This window comes from Daucus carota, chromosome 2 (genome assembly GCF_001625215.2).
Source record: "Daucus carota subsp. sativus chromosome 2, DH1 v3.0, whole genome shotgun sequence".
Lineage (NCBI taxonomy): Eukaryota > Viridiplantae > Streptophyta > Magnoliopsida > Apiales > Apiaceae > Daucus > Daucus carota.
In genome coordinates, this window is record NC_030382.2 from 28,672,983 (window position 1) to 28,686,158 (window position 13,176).

General features: G+C 33.5%; 2 protein-coding genes across 4 annotated transcripts; one reads left to right on the plus strand and one right to left on the minus strand.

Annotated features, from left to right (window-relative positions):
- The first annotated feature begins 216 nt into the window (after positions 1-216).
- On the plus strand, positions 217-4,604 carry LOC108206581 (auxin response factor 18). Of its 3 annotated transcripts, none has more exons than XM_017376927.2 (14): positions 217-394; positions 1,259-1,374; positions 1,462-1,557; positions 1,655-1,711; positions 1,781-1,933; positions 2,109-2,193; positions 2,270-2,360; positions 2,446-2,610; positions 2,724-2,837; positions 2,912-2,984; positions 3,074-3,221; positions 3,300-3,886; positions 3,963-4,150; positions 4,235-4,604. In XM_017376927.2, the coding sequence occupies exons 2-14, from the start codon at positions 1,261-1,263 to the stop codon at positions 4,374-4,376; spliced, it is 2,013 nt and encodes a 670-aa protein (XP_017232416.1). In that variant the 5' UTR covers positions 217-394; positions 1,259-1,260; the 3' UTR covers positions 4,377-4,604. The 3 variants fall into 3 exon arrangements, with proteins under 3 accessions (XP_017232416.1, XP_063943142.1, XP_017232415.1); XM_064087072.1 differs by lacking the exon at positions 217-394 and adding an exon at positions 446-817 and having other exon boundaries at positions 3,324-3,886; XM_017376926.2 differs by lacking the exon at positions 217-394 and adding an exon at positions 449-817.
- Positions 4,605-6,561: 1,957 nt separating this feature from the next.
- On the minus strand, positions 6,562-7,626 carry LOC108207299 (glutathione S-transferase T3-like). Its single transcript, XM_017377757.2, has 2 exons — positions 6,924-7,626; positions 6,562-6,776 (listed from the first exon to the last, which is right to left on the minus strand). Exons 1-2 carry the CDS (start codon positions 7,624-7,626, stop codon positions 6,562-6,564), a joined length of 918 nt encoding a protein of 305 aa, XP_017233246.2.
- Between the last annotated feature and the right edge of the window lie 5,550 nt (positions 7,627-13,176).

The following is a 13,176-nucleotide window of genomic DNA, read 5'->3' on the forward strand; positions in this document are numbered from 1 at the left end:
TATATGATAATAATATCTTTTTCTTGTAAAATGAAAAATATGATTTAAAATTAATCGAAAAACACATCATCACACATTAATATTAGAAAAATATTTATAGTTAAAAATTAGAATATTTATTATTTATACTATCAATTTAAGATACAATAGAAATATTGTAAAATAAGTATAAATTTACAAGAAGCCCTCCTGAATCTACACTGCACTTAATTGTAGTACAGTACATCATGGTTAAACTCAACTCCCAACTCACAGAAGCTCAAGGGACGTAGCACGGTCCCAGTAAGCATTTGGAGAGAACTAGAAGCAGAGCTTATACTCCTCCTAGATGGTGGTGTCTTAAAAAAAGGGGTGTTCAATCTGTTACTAACTTGTGAAAGACAAAAGAAAAGAGGTGTTGTTTTTTTGTGTAACTGATTACTCACACCATTTATGTACATACTGCTTTCCTTTTTTCAACCACATCATTATCTTTAAACATTCGTTACATTTTCGATTGTTCATTTATGCTTCGTTTTTCTTGTTGCTCTACTCGCATTTCTTTTTCTTGTTTCATACAAGGCCGGTTTTTTCCCTTGTGGATTAGTGTTATTAATAGATGATGATATACATGTATACTATATGATGATGAGTATAAATGGTGTACAGTTGGTTCAACTCTCTGTGTAAAAAAGAGTTTCTTCTTTCTCCCCTGTTTTTATTTCTTCGTCTTCTTCTTTACTTGTTCTTTCTCTCCTCTTGATTAATTGTGGATCTTGGTTTTCTTTTCTGCAACATTTTGATGTTATCAGACCCTCCTCTGCTTCTCGGCATACTGGTTTGCGCTCTCTCTCTCTCTCCCTCCCTCCCTCCCTCCCCCTCCCTCTCTCTCTCTCTCTCCCTCTCCCTCCCTCCCTCTCTTTTTTGCGTGTGTGTTTGTGCTTTCTAGTTCTGAACTTCTGTCTGTTTAGCTAACTTGCATGTGTGTGTGAAGCAAAGAGTTTTTTTTTTGCTAACCAGCAAAGAGTATTTTGAATTTCGCACTAAAAAATCTAGGGAACTTGGAAACACCCAAGTTCTTGATCACAATCTCAGTTATGTATATCATGTGTTTCTCTTAGCTAAACACAGTAAAGTTACGGTCTCTTGTCAGTTTCACATGTTTTAAGGATTTAATGAGTCGAAGAATGTTCTTTTTTCCTAGTCCTGTGGATTTCCGGGAAGTTGATAAAACAATACTGGCATTTTTTACTAAAATTATTATTTTGATGTTGTGTAGGCATGGAAAAAAATGATCTTTACACAGAGTTATGGAGGGCATGTGCAGGCCCGTTGGTTGAAGTCCCCAGTAGGGGAGAAAGGGTGTATTATTTCCCTCAAGGTCACATGGAACAGGTACGCTTACGAGTTTATATTCCATTTATGTTCACTGTCGTTATGATATTGGTTTTTGTTATATTCATCTTTATGATGTTTCTGCAGTTACGAGCCTCTACAAATCAAGAACTCGATCAGCATATACCCAAGTTTAACCTTCCTCCCAAGATCCTCTGTCATGTTGTTCATGTCCAGTTAATGGTAACTCCTGCTTTTAGACTGCGATTGCTATTTTCTGTATTTGTTTTTGTATTTAAGTCAATAATTTGTTCCCCACTCTTTCCGATGCTATTAATAGGCAGAACAAGAAACGGATGAAGTTTATGCACAAATAACTTTGCACCCAGAAGTAGAGGTAAAGGCTTATATTGGTCTTGTAATTATTCATTTTGCCAGAATTTTTATTTATTGAATAAAATTGCAGCAAGCTGAGCCTACAAGTCCTGATCCATGTGTTCCTGATCCACCAAACCCGCCTATTCACTCATTTGTTAAGATATTGACAGCTTCGGACACAAGCACTCATGGAGGGTTCTCTGTTCTTCGTAAGCATGCTAATGAATGCCTTCCTCCGTTGGTAGGTGACTTTGATTTATTGCTTACATGTTTTAAGTTAACTGCAAAATGAAGTATTAATTAACTAGTATTGTCGGAGTTCAGAAATTATTAGGTTCCTTATTTACCCTTAAGCTGCTTAATGTTTCATAGTGCTGTATGAAGTATCTTATTGTAATCTGTTCAATCCTCTGCAGGACATGGCTCAGGCTACCCCGACCCAGGATTTGGTTGCAAAAGATCTTCATGGCTTCGAGTGGCGATTTAAGCACATATTTAGAGGTAGCTTCAACGGTTGCTTGCATTGATTTGTCGCTTGATTTAATATTCTGTTGTTCACCTTCGCTATAAATATTAGGGCAACCTCGTAGGCATCTGCTTACAACCGGATGGAGCACATTTGTAAGTTCAAAAAGATTAGTTGCTGGGGACGCTTTTGTTTTTCTAAGGTATTTTGTTACCAAGTGCTTATGTATCATGTCATTTAGGATGTAACTGTATATCATAGCTCATGATTTCATCTTTTGCGTTAAGAGATGATGTGGGGGAACTGCGTGTTGGGATCCGTCGTCTTGCAGGTCAGCAAAGTTCCATGCCTCCATCTGTTATATCCAGCTTAAGTATGCATCTTGGCGTACTTGCAACTGCATCTAATGCAATTACAACACATACTTTGTTTGTGGTGTTCTACAAACCAAGGTTTTGCTCTTTATCCTTGATATTGTCTGTTAATCTGCTGAATTTATTATTTATTTCCTAGCACTTGCTGGAGTTCAATTTAGCAATTTGATTTGATTATAAAATGTCAAAAGGACAAGCCAATTCATCATCCGACTGAATAAATATCTGGAGGCTGTCAGTCATAAATATTCAGTTGGCATGCGATTTAAAATGAAGTTCGAAGGGGAAGATCCTCCAGAAAGAAGGTAATGTCAAGTTAATTAGTGTGTTCTTTATTATGAGATACTTCTTTCTTCATATTTGGTGTTTCTTTTGTCAGTTTTGCAGGCACTATAATTGGTGTCGGAAGTATCTCCCCACAATGGTCAGATTCTCAATGGCGGTCTTTGAAGGTTGCTCATAGTTTAAGACATTTAAATTAAGAGTTGACAACATTTTTATATGGCTTTAATTTCTTCTTCAACAAATTATATCATTTTAGATTCAATGGGATGAACCTGCATCCATACATAGGCCTGAGAAGGTTTCAGCTTGGGACATTGAGCCGTACACAGCTTCAAATTCCATAGACCTTCCTCCACCAGCAATGAAGATCAAAAGGCCCCGTCCCATTGAGATACCTTTAACTGGTATATTTATTTATCGTTTATATGACTTTCAATAAATGTACACAACTGTGTTTTTTATGCATTTCCAATTCATTGTAGATGCTACTTCCTGCGCTGCTACAGCACCTTTCTGGTATTCAGGATCAAATACGACTGTAGAACATTGCAACTTAGGTGGTGCCCCCGAAAGTGAACGCAGTGAAAGTCAAGCTGTATGTCCTCCAAAGCAAAAAGATAATAATGGAACTTGTATTATCTCCGGAGGCCTTACTGATGGCAGCTGGAAGAGTTCTATGAATCTATTTCGTGAACCGGTGGGAGACAAAAAGTATGTGATTCATCCTTCTGTCATGCCAGAGTACAATTCCGCTGTTTCGTCAAGGGCGAGCAATAACCTGTTTAAAGACCAATTAGAACTTGATACAAGAACTGAGCCTAGTAATAGTTGCCGCTTGTTTGGAATCGATCTCAGAAATTCCAACATTCCTTCACCAGCAAAGGAAGTCAAAGACTCATCTGCTGCAGCTGATAGTGGCAAAAAAACCTTTTCTGCTGCTCAGTTGGAAGCTAATACAGCTGCAGATTTAGACCTTAACAAGGAAAATGAGAAAGTCTTGTTGGAGACGATAGAAGAGGAAAACATGAACAAGCATGGTACTTGTGCTTCAAAAAGGACCCGTACGAAGGTGGAAAGACACACTTCCACTCATGTTTTTATTCCATTTCTTAATTATATGTGGATGCTTAATTCAACATATTCAGGTGCAAATGCAAGGGATTGCTGTTGGCCGAGCTGTTGACTTAAGTTTGTTGGAAGGGTATGCTGAGCTCGTAACTGAACTGGAAAAGATGTTTGAGATCAAGGGAGAGCTTAAGGAACGAAAAAAGTGGCAAGTTGTTTACACTGACGAAGAAGGTGACATGATGCTCATGGGCGATCATCCATGGCCGTAAGTAGCTTCACACCTTTGATTGATTCATTTGTCTGTCTGTAACAAAAAAATTCTTAAAGTACGTTTTTATGATTTTATCAGGGAATTTTGTACAATGGCAAAGAAGATCTTCATATATACGGGGGAGGAAGTGAAGAGAATGTGTCCCAACAGCAAGGTGTCATCTTTAGATGGTGATAGAAGAACAGTAAGCATAGAACCGGCTATAAAATCTGACATCTAGAGTTATAACTATTTTGTCTTCGGTTATACTAAAGTTGATTGGGCAAAGTTACGTGGATAATAGGGGTTAAACTGTGTGCTTTGGAACTCGAAAGATGACAGTGGTATCTGAAATGTAGTTAACAGGTAAGGTTTGTATTTGATGGTGTAGTGAAAAAACTTGGAGATCAAGCTTTGGATTATGTGAATAGTACTTTCTTTTTGGTTTGATGATCCGGTATTTAATTGATGTGTCTGTATAAAACTGTAGCATATGCTCCTAGATTGCGTTTTGGATTTAGACTACATGTAATTTTCTTCAATGTAAGAGCATCTCCAGCAGCATCTTAGCCTATTCCTTAAATATAATATAAAATATTGGATCCTAGTGACTTAAGATAATAATAGCTTTTCTCACCTCCAACAATATTCCTTATATTCATTCCTTATATACTATTTTATTATTAAAAGTTACCATTATTGTAATAGGTGAAGAGAGAGAACATGTTTGTATTCAAAATTTATTATAAAATAAGATTTAGGAGAGGAGAGAGGTTACCTAAAGATAAGGCATGGCTGGTGGATCTTAGTGATTTAGGGAATCACTAAGATACTGTTGGAGTGGATTATTTTCCCATATTCCTCATATTTTGGTTTAAGCCTCCAAATAGGGAAGCTGCTGGAGTTGCTCTAAGCCTGTGGTTTATATCTTTTGTTATATAATTATGTATGAATGGGAGAATATTTGACTGTGGCCCTGGGGCTTGTCAAGTTGAGCAGGTGTGTTTGCAAGTTAAATCCCCACGGTTATGAAATGATCTTTTATTATAACATTCCGTAAAAAGAGGAAGAGAGATTTCAATAAGAGGAAGAGAGATATCATTGAAGTACTCCCTCCGTCCCACCAGGTTCTTTACAGTTACCTCTTTTGGACGTCCCATCCATTTCTTTACATTACAAAACTTTCCCAAAATAGTTAATGGGTCCCACCACTTTATCACTTTTCCTTCCTTTTCACACTACTTTTACTCCACTATCTCTCTTTTATATATTAAAAATCGATAGGTCCCACCACTTCACCCACTTTTCTTCCTCTTTTTCACTACTTTATACATATTTCTTAACCTCCGTGCCCAAACCCAATGTAAACAATTGGGTGGGACGGAGGGAGTAAGAATTTGTTGATGGATATGATATGATTAGTATTGCAGAGTTATTCAGACCGGAGACTGACCCAAGCAGTAGTTGGGTTGTCCTTAGAGCAAGTCCAACGGTGTCCTAGTTGGATCCCCAAATATAATATAAAAAATTACGTCCTAGTAGTTTAGGACATATTCTACTAACTTCAACTCCAACAATGTGCCCTTTTTTCACTATATGTTTAATATTTTATTATTAAAAGTTCACTTTCATCATTAAAACATAATATAAAATAGAGAGAGAAAGAGAGTGTTAGTAAAAATTTATTATAAAATATGGTATAGGGCAAGGAGAGAGAGTGCCTCAAAAATAGGGCTTGAATGGGTTGTCATAGTGATATAGGGCATCACTAGGACATTGTTGGAGCAAGTTTTTTCATCAAATGCCCTATATTATGACTTAGGACATCAAATAGGGCAGCTGTTGGACTTGCTCTTAGAGCAACAACAACGCAGGGGGCCATTTCTCTGCTACCGCCTGACACGCTTTTGCCACCTCAGCCCCAAGTGGGTTTTTAAAAAAAGTGACCCCCACCCATCCAATGCTATAAGCCCACTTCCCATATTTTGTAGTACCCCATAAATTATTATTATAATATATATGTAATAAGATATTATATAATTTATTTTTAAATTTAAGTTACTAGTGTTAAAATTGTAATAATCAAATAAAAGTGATTAAAAAATTTGAATACATTATTATATTAAAAAATGACTCATAATTAAAATGCATCATATTATTAAAAAAACATGAAGTAAAAACAACACACTAAAAACATCAAATTTAAATGTTACAATATAAAAGAAATTAACGATTGGTGTGAAACTGCGAGATATGCTCAACCAAGTCATTTTGTAGCTGACGATGTGCCCGTCTATCCCGCATCTGCATACTATTTTGAATATAAGTCTCATACAAAGAGATAAAACAAGCACTAGCTTCCAACGGCTAGTTTCTTGCCATAATTTTCTCAAGCAATTTTGCATGAGCCTTCCTCTGAGCATCATTCATTTTTCCAGTATTGCCAAAACGACTTGTAAATCCATTTCAGCTTGCTTCGCCTCAAGCTCCCTTTGTCGCGTCTCAATATCTTTTTGACGAATTTCATTCACAGTTTCCATTATAGTTATTTTCCTCAAGTCATTAGCTTCGAAAGCTTCATATTCTTCAACTTCGGCAGCTGTTGCATTTCCCTTTCCTTTCCTTTTGGCTGCTTTTGTACCTTTAGGACGAATCGGTTCAAATTCATCAGATGTTGGTGTATCATTATTTTCCTCCGATGAGTAAGCTCCAGAACTACTTAATTTAGTTCTTTTAGAACTTGCACTAGTTGTAGGGGTTCTTCACTTGGGTTGTCTACGAAGCTCACGCCAATGATTGTTAAAGTTAGACTTCTTCTTGTAATATTTTAAATGAAGTGCATGAGCTTTCTCAATTATGTCGTCCAAGTTTGAACCGCTCCCGACTAGTCGTTGAGCCTCATCATGACACGATCCAAATTTTTGAGCACCTTCATTTATTCGTTGCCACCTTTTTTTCATTGCCATAACTCCTCTCTTAATGACACCGGGATTATCTTCTTCACAATATTGACGGATTCGGTCCCAAAATGCTTCTGCTTTTTGATCAGTTGCGATTAGTGGATCAATTGACACATTCAACCATGCACTTATTAAGAGTTTATCTTCAACCCACTTCCACTGACCAACCGTTTCTCGTGTCTCTTCGGCTTCTTCACAATCATCATTTAAATCAATAATATTTTCATGACCAAAGGCCGGAACTTGTGTTTCCGGAGAATTTTGAATATTGATAGGTGTTTGTTGTGTTTCAAATTGTGGATTTGAAAATGGAGGAAAAGGAAATTGGTATGGAGAATTTTGAGGATATGAAAATGGAAATTGAGAATTTTGAGAATGTGGAAATTGATATTGAGAATTTGGATTTTGAGAATTAAAGGTAAAATTTTGTGGGTTTGAAAAATATGAATTTGGATATGGATATGGAAATTGGGGGTTTAGATTTTGAGAATTTGGATTTTGGTTTGAAGATGGGGTATTGTTTGGATTCATCTTTTGCTAATATTTTTTTTTTAGAACTAGAGAAGGTAAATGATAGGAGCTTGGGGATTGGTATTTATAGGAGAAACAAATATTACCGTTAATATATACGTTATATTACAACGTTAATATTAATAACGATAACATAACGTATACATTGAACTATACTACTCAGTTACTAAAGCAGTGCACACAAAAGCAGCTTTAACATTTTTTTTGTTAATAAAAAACAATAAAGAAAGTAAAGTGGCCGGGGACACGGAAGTGACCCTGGACCATTTCTGTGATGTTCATCCAGTGGTGTCCAAGGACACTTTTCACCAGCCAAGTCATTTGTCGTGCATCGAGACATAAACTGACCCCCCGCTGGGGGTGCTCTTAGGGGCTCTTGTTGCTGGTCTTGTCCATTGAATAATGTCAACTTTGATAGATATACCATATTTTACAGCTGACTAATGGGCTCTCCTTGCCTGAACTACATAATTGCAATTTTATATATGGGGTGAGATTGATTTTAATCATGATAGATGTGTTGGTTATATTGAAATTTTTTTTAGAACAAATCTGATGCAGACTTAGTTATGATAGATATGTTGGTTATATTGAAAATGAGAACGAATTTGATGCGGACTTAGTTATGGCCGGTCCAATCATCTCAGGAGTCATCGCTTAATTAGTTTGGAAAATGTGAGGTACAAATTAGTAATAAAAAAATGGGTACAGAATAACAATAATAGACCTATATATTTGCATCAATAGATCCCATATATTTGCAATCTCATATATTTACATCAATTCTCTCAGTCAAATCATTCTAAACTGTCACGTCATGTCATTTTATAACAAATTTTATACTCAATTTGATGAACTAACCCTTGCTTAATTGACTTAAGAGACGGACCGGCAAAATTTTATACTCAATTTGAGCTTAATTGACTTAAGGGACGGAAAGGCCTCGACGTAGGGACAGAGATGGGTGGTGTTTGTTAATTGAGGCAGTTGCATAGGGTGTGTTCTTTGTTTGGGGGTCTGTGATTAAAATAAACGAACAGGCATGGTTTGCTTGCTTGCAAAGAAAAGTTTGTTACACTATATTTTTCTACTCCCTTCAAAACAGGTGGTAATGTCAAATGTGTGTACTCACACACACAGCTAGAAAGCCCACGGCCCAGACCAATTATCTACTAGACTGTGAGCCGTTGTTCATTGATGTCTGACTAGTAGTCCAAATATACACTGTGGACCAACACAAAAACTTGATGAGCCCAACACAATGCTCCCTGCATTACCTAGCCCCTAGGTTGGTTTTAGCTGCTGTGACTTGTATAATTCATTTACAAAATACCCCTTCAAACTTCCTTTTACTTTATCAATTTCTATATTGACAGTCCACCAATTTTAAATTCTTACATGTGTCTTCCGTAAACATTCAAAAACAAAGACGGCAGTTTAGAAATAGGATTATAAACCTACCCCCATCAAATTAAATTATTAATATAGTAATAGCATAGATAGATGTTCATTATATAGTATTTTTCAAATTGTTTTAAGCAGTACATGGGAGCATATAGGATCTTCGATCTTTACGTGTCATGTACATTTAACTTTAAAGTTCTAACTCCAGACTACAACTATGGTTGAATTTTCAAAAATTCTGAATGATAAAAAAGATATAATTCCAGTAACTTTTTATTTGAAAATTAGTAAGATCTTGGTAATAATCCAGATGGGCCCCAGAAACAACAAACTTGGAAAATAAGTGTGTATGAATAAGTTGAATATTGATGTATGCATTGCATGCAGCTTTCGAATGGGGTACGATTTGATATTTGCTTTCGGGAGACATGATTTTGAAGAAAAGTCCAACACAGCTTTCTTATCATCACCCTGTTCCGGCATCCTATGCATAGAAAACTTGACAAATTTCGTCCCGTTTATTTCCGAATTATTTAGCAAATCAGTATATATAAAACTACGTTAACGTTACCGGAACCTATTTTTAATGTAGTTAACATATATAAACTTTTTTGAGTTATAAAATACTTACTCTAAGAATTTGTAATTTAATTAATACTGCAAAGTAAGAGCACTCTAACAATTTGTAATTTAATTAATACTGCAAAGTAAGAGCACTCTAACAATGTCCTAGTAAATGCCCTATAAATATAATAAAAAATAGTATCTTAGTGATTTAGTACATCATTTAGATAGATAACCCAACAAAATGCCTCATAATTGTGTCTTATTATTAAACTAATAATTTATTTGAATTATTATCGGAGGAAAGTGAAAAAAATGATGGTGGTGTCTGTTTGCAGGAAGCAGAAACTGCTTCTGGCTTTTACTTTTCTTGACCCGTTTGTGTAAAGAAGAAGTACTTTTAAAAAGCTGGGAATGCTAGCTTCTCTCTCAGCTTCCAAACACTTTATTAACTTATTTACTTGTCACTTTTACTCCATCTATACTATACTATTAAAGCCGAAATATTAAAAGTTTGGTCGGTCGGTACGCGGGCTTTTATACGGACTTTTATAATTAATGAGCTTTTATACGGACTTTTATAATTATTAGCGGGTTTCAAACAAAATTAGTGGGCTTCAAACAAAATATGAACAAATCAAAACATAAAACAAATATACGATCAAAACATAAAACAAATATAAAACCTATTTGACTATCTATCTATACTTCTATACTATACTATTAAAGTCGAAATATTAAAAGTTTGGTCGGTCGGTACGCGGGCTTTTATACGGACTTTTATAATTATTAGCGGGTTTCAAACAAAATTAGTGGGCTTCAAACAAAATATAAACAAATCAAAACATAAAACAAATATACGATCAAAACATAAAACAAATATAAAACCTATTTGACTATACCAAAACTAAAGTCAAACCTTAAAAAATACTGTATTATTAAAGCCGAAACATAAAAAATTTGATCGGTCGATACACGAGATTTTATATGGACTTTTATAATTAGCGGCTTCAAACAAAATTAGTGGGTTTCAAACAAATATAAACAAATCAAAACATAAAACAAATATAAGATCAAAACATAAAACAAATATAAGACCTATTTTATTATACCAAAAGTTAAAGTCAAACCTTAAAAAAATATATACACATCTATACTATAATATTAAAGCCGAAATATTGAAGTTTCGATCAGTCGGTACTTGGGCCAAAATACAGGCTTATCTATATACTAATTATTCTTTTTAACTAAAATATGTTTTTTTAATATTTTCTAACTAAAAAAACTCCATTATTTAAAATAACATCGAAAAACATAGTAATTACCTTTTAACTAAAACACATTATCTTTTTTATATATTCTGACTAAAAAACGAATCTTCTACAATTAACACGGGCTACATATATCATAATTTTATTCTCACAATAATATTAGTTTATTATACTATTAAAGCCAAAACATTAAAAATTTGATCGGTCGGTACTTGGGCCAAATTATGGGCCTACTTATATAATCAATTATCTTTTTAACTAAATTTAATATCTTTTTTTATATGTTCTAACTAAAAAACCTCAATTTTATAAAAATAATACTCCCTCCGTCCCGAAAAGATTGAGCTGCTTTTGACTTTCACGGAGATTAAGAAAAAGGTAGTAAAAAGGTTGAAAAGTTGGTAAAGTGGTGGGACCCATCAAAATTTTAATAATAGATTTGAGATAGTGGAGGAAAGTAGTGGGTGTAATAGTGTTTATATTATTATAGAATAGAGATAGTGGAAGAAAGTAGTGGGTGTAATAGTGAAAAGTAGTGTTCAAAAATAGTAAGTTTAATAGGTTCATTCTTTTTGGGACGTCCCAAAAAGGAATAAGTGTCAATTAAAATGGGACGGAGGGAGTATTGGACAACATAGCAACTATTCTTTTTAACTAAAACACATTATCTTTTTTCAAATCCTAACTTAAAAATCGATTTTCCAAAAATAACACATGCAACATTCATATAAAGAAGATATTATATATCTAGGGGAGGGTTGTGGTACAAACTTACAAACTCTTTTTGTTCAACACATATATAACTTGAGTTCAAAATTTTTTAAGATATTTTGTTGAACGTCGATTAAAATTGTTTTGGAGCAGTACATAAACTAATTTTTCAATGTAAGAACTAAGTAAAATGTATTAAATAACCAATATTTATCTTTCGAGACCCAACCTAAACCCCAGAGCTATAGTTTAAGCATCTCTATAAATATATTCAACACAATGATAATTAATGTTCTACCCACAATGTTGAATCCCGGTTACAAATGTGTTGAATGCACGATTTATTTACGCGTTATTTTTAAAAACTGTGATATTTTTTCGATAATTTTCAACATGGATACTTTTTATAACTAAAGATTAACACGTTGAGAGAATAAAAAAATTCAAAAAAAAAAAAGTTTGTAAGTTTGTAACTTAAAAATGTTTTTATTTGATCCTATCCCTATATATCTATATTATTATACTATTAAATCCGAAATATTGAAAGTTTGGTCGGTTGGTACTTGGGCCAAAATACGGGCCTAACTATATACCAATTATTCTTTTTAATTAAAATATGTTATCTTTTTTTTATATTTTCTAACTAAAAAAACTCCATCATTTAAAATAATATCGAGAAACATAGTAATTACCTTTTTAAGTAAAACATATTATCTTTTTTATATTTTCTAACTAAAAAACAGATCTTCTACAATTAACACGAGCTACATATATAAAACTATAATATTATTATATATAAGTATAAATAAATAACTTGTGATATTTTTCAACCAAAATACAATAACATTATTTTTAAATACACTAATGGACTCACTTTAGAAGTAATATTATAAATCTATAATATACTATTATACTGTTAAATTCGAAACATGAAAAATTCAGTTAGTCGGTAGGTCAGTTGAGTTTGGTGAGCCGGTTGGTATTTGACCCACGAACCTCTTTATTTATAACATGTTGTAATATATTTTTTATTATCTATTAAACCAAAACATTTAGGTTAGTATGGTGGATCGGTATTTGGTTTTACACGTCTTTTTTTAACTTAATATGTTTCATGCTATATTATTAATTATCAATAACGAAATATTAAAAGATTGATTGGTTGATTTATATCTGATTTTATAGATCTCCTTAAATTATAACATGAAAAAAAACGGATTTTAACATTTTCAGTAAAATATATATGTTCGACCTAATTTTTAATTAGCCATTTGACAAAATTAACTATTAAGAATTTATCTTCTATTAAATAAAAAATTTATTTAATCATATTATTCTATCAAAATTTTATTCTCACAATAATATTAGTTTAAGTTAAAATATATACGATAAAATAACAAATATTATAACCGCCTGTGCATTGCACGGATTATAAGCTAGTTTATTTATAATAAGCAAGAAGTCTCTTCTTTTAATTTAACCCCAAACGATCTCATGATGATTTAAGGCACCATTAGAATATTGTTAGAGCATCGAACGATTTAAAATTTTTACTTATACATTAATTTAGGGCATTGATGGACTTGCTCTAAAGCATAAT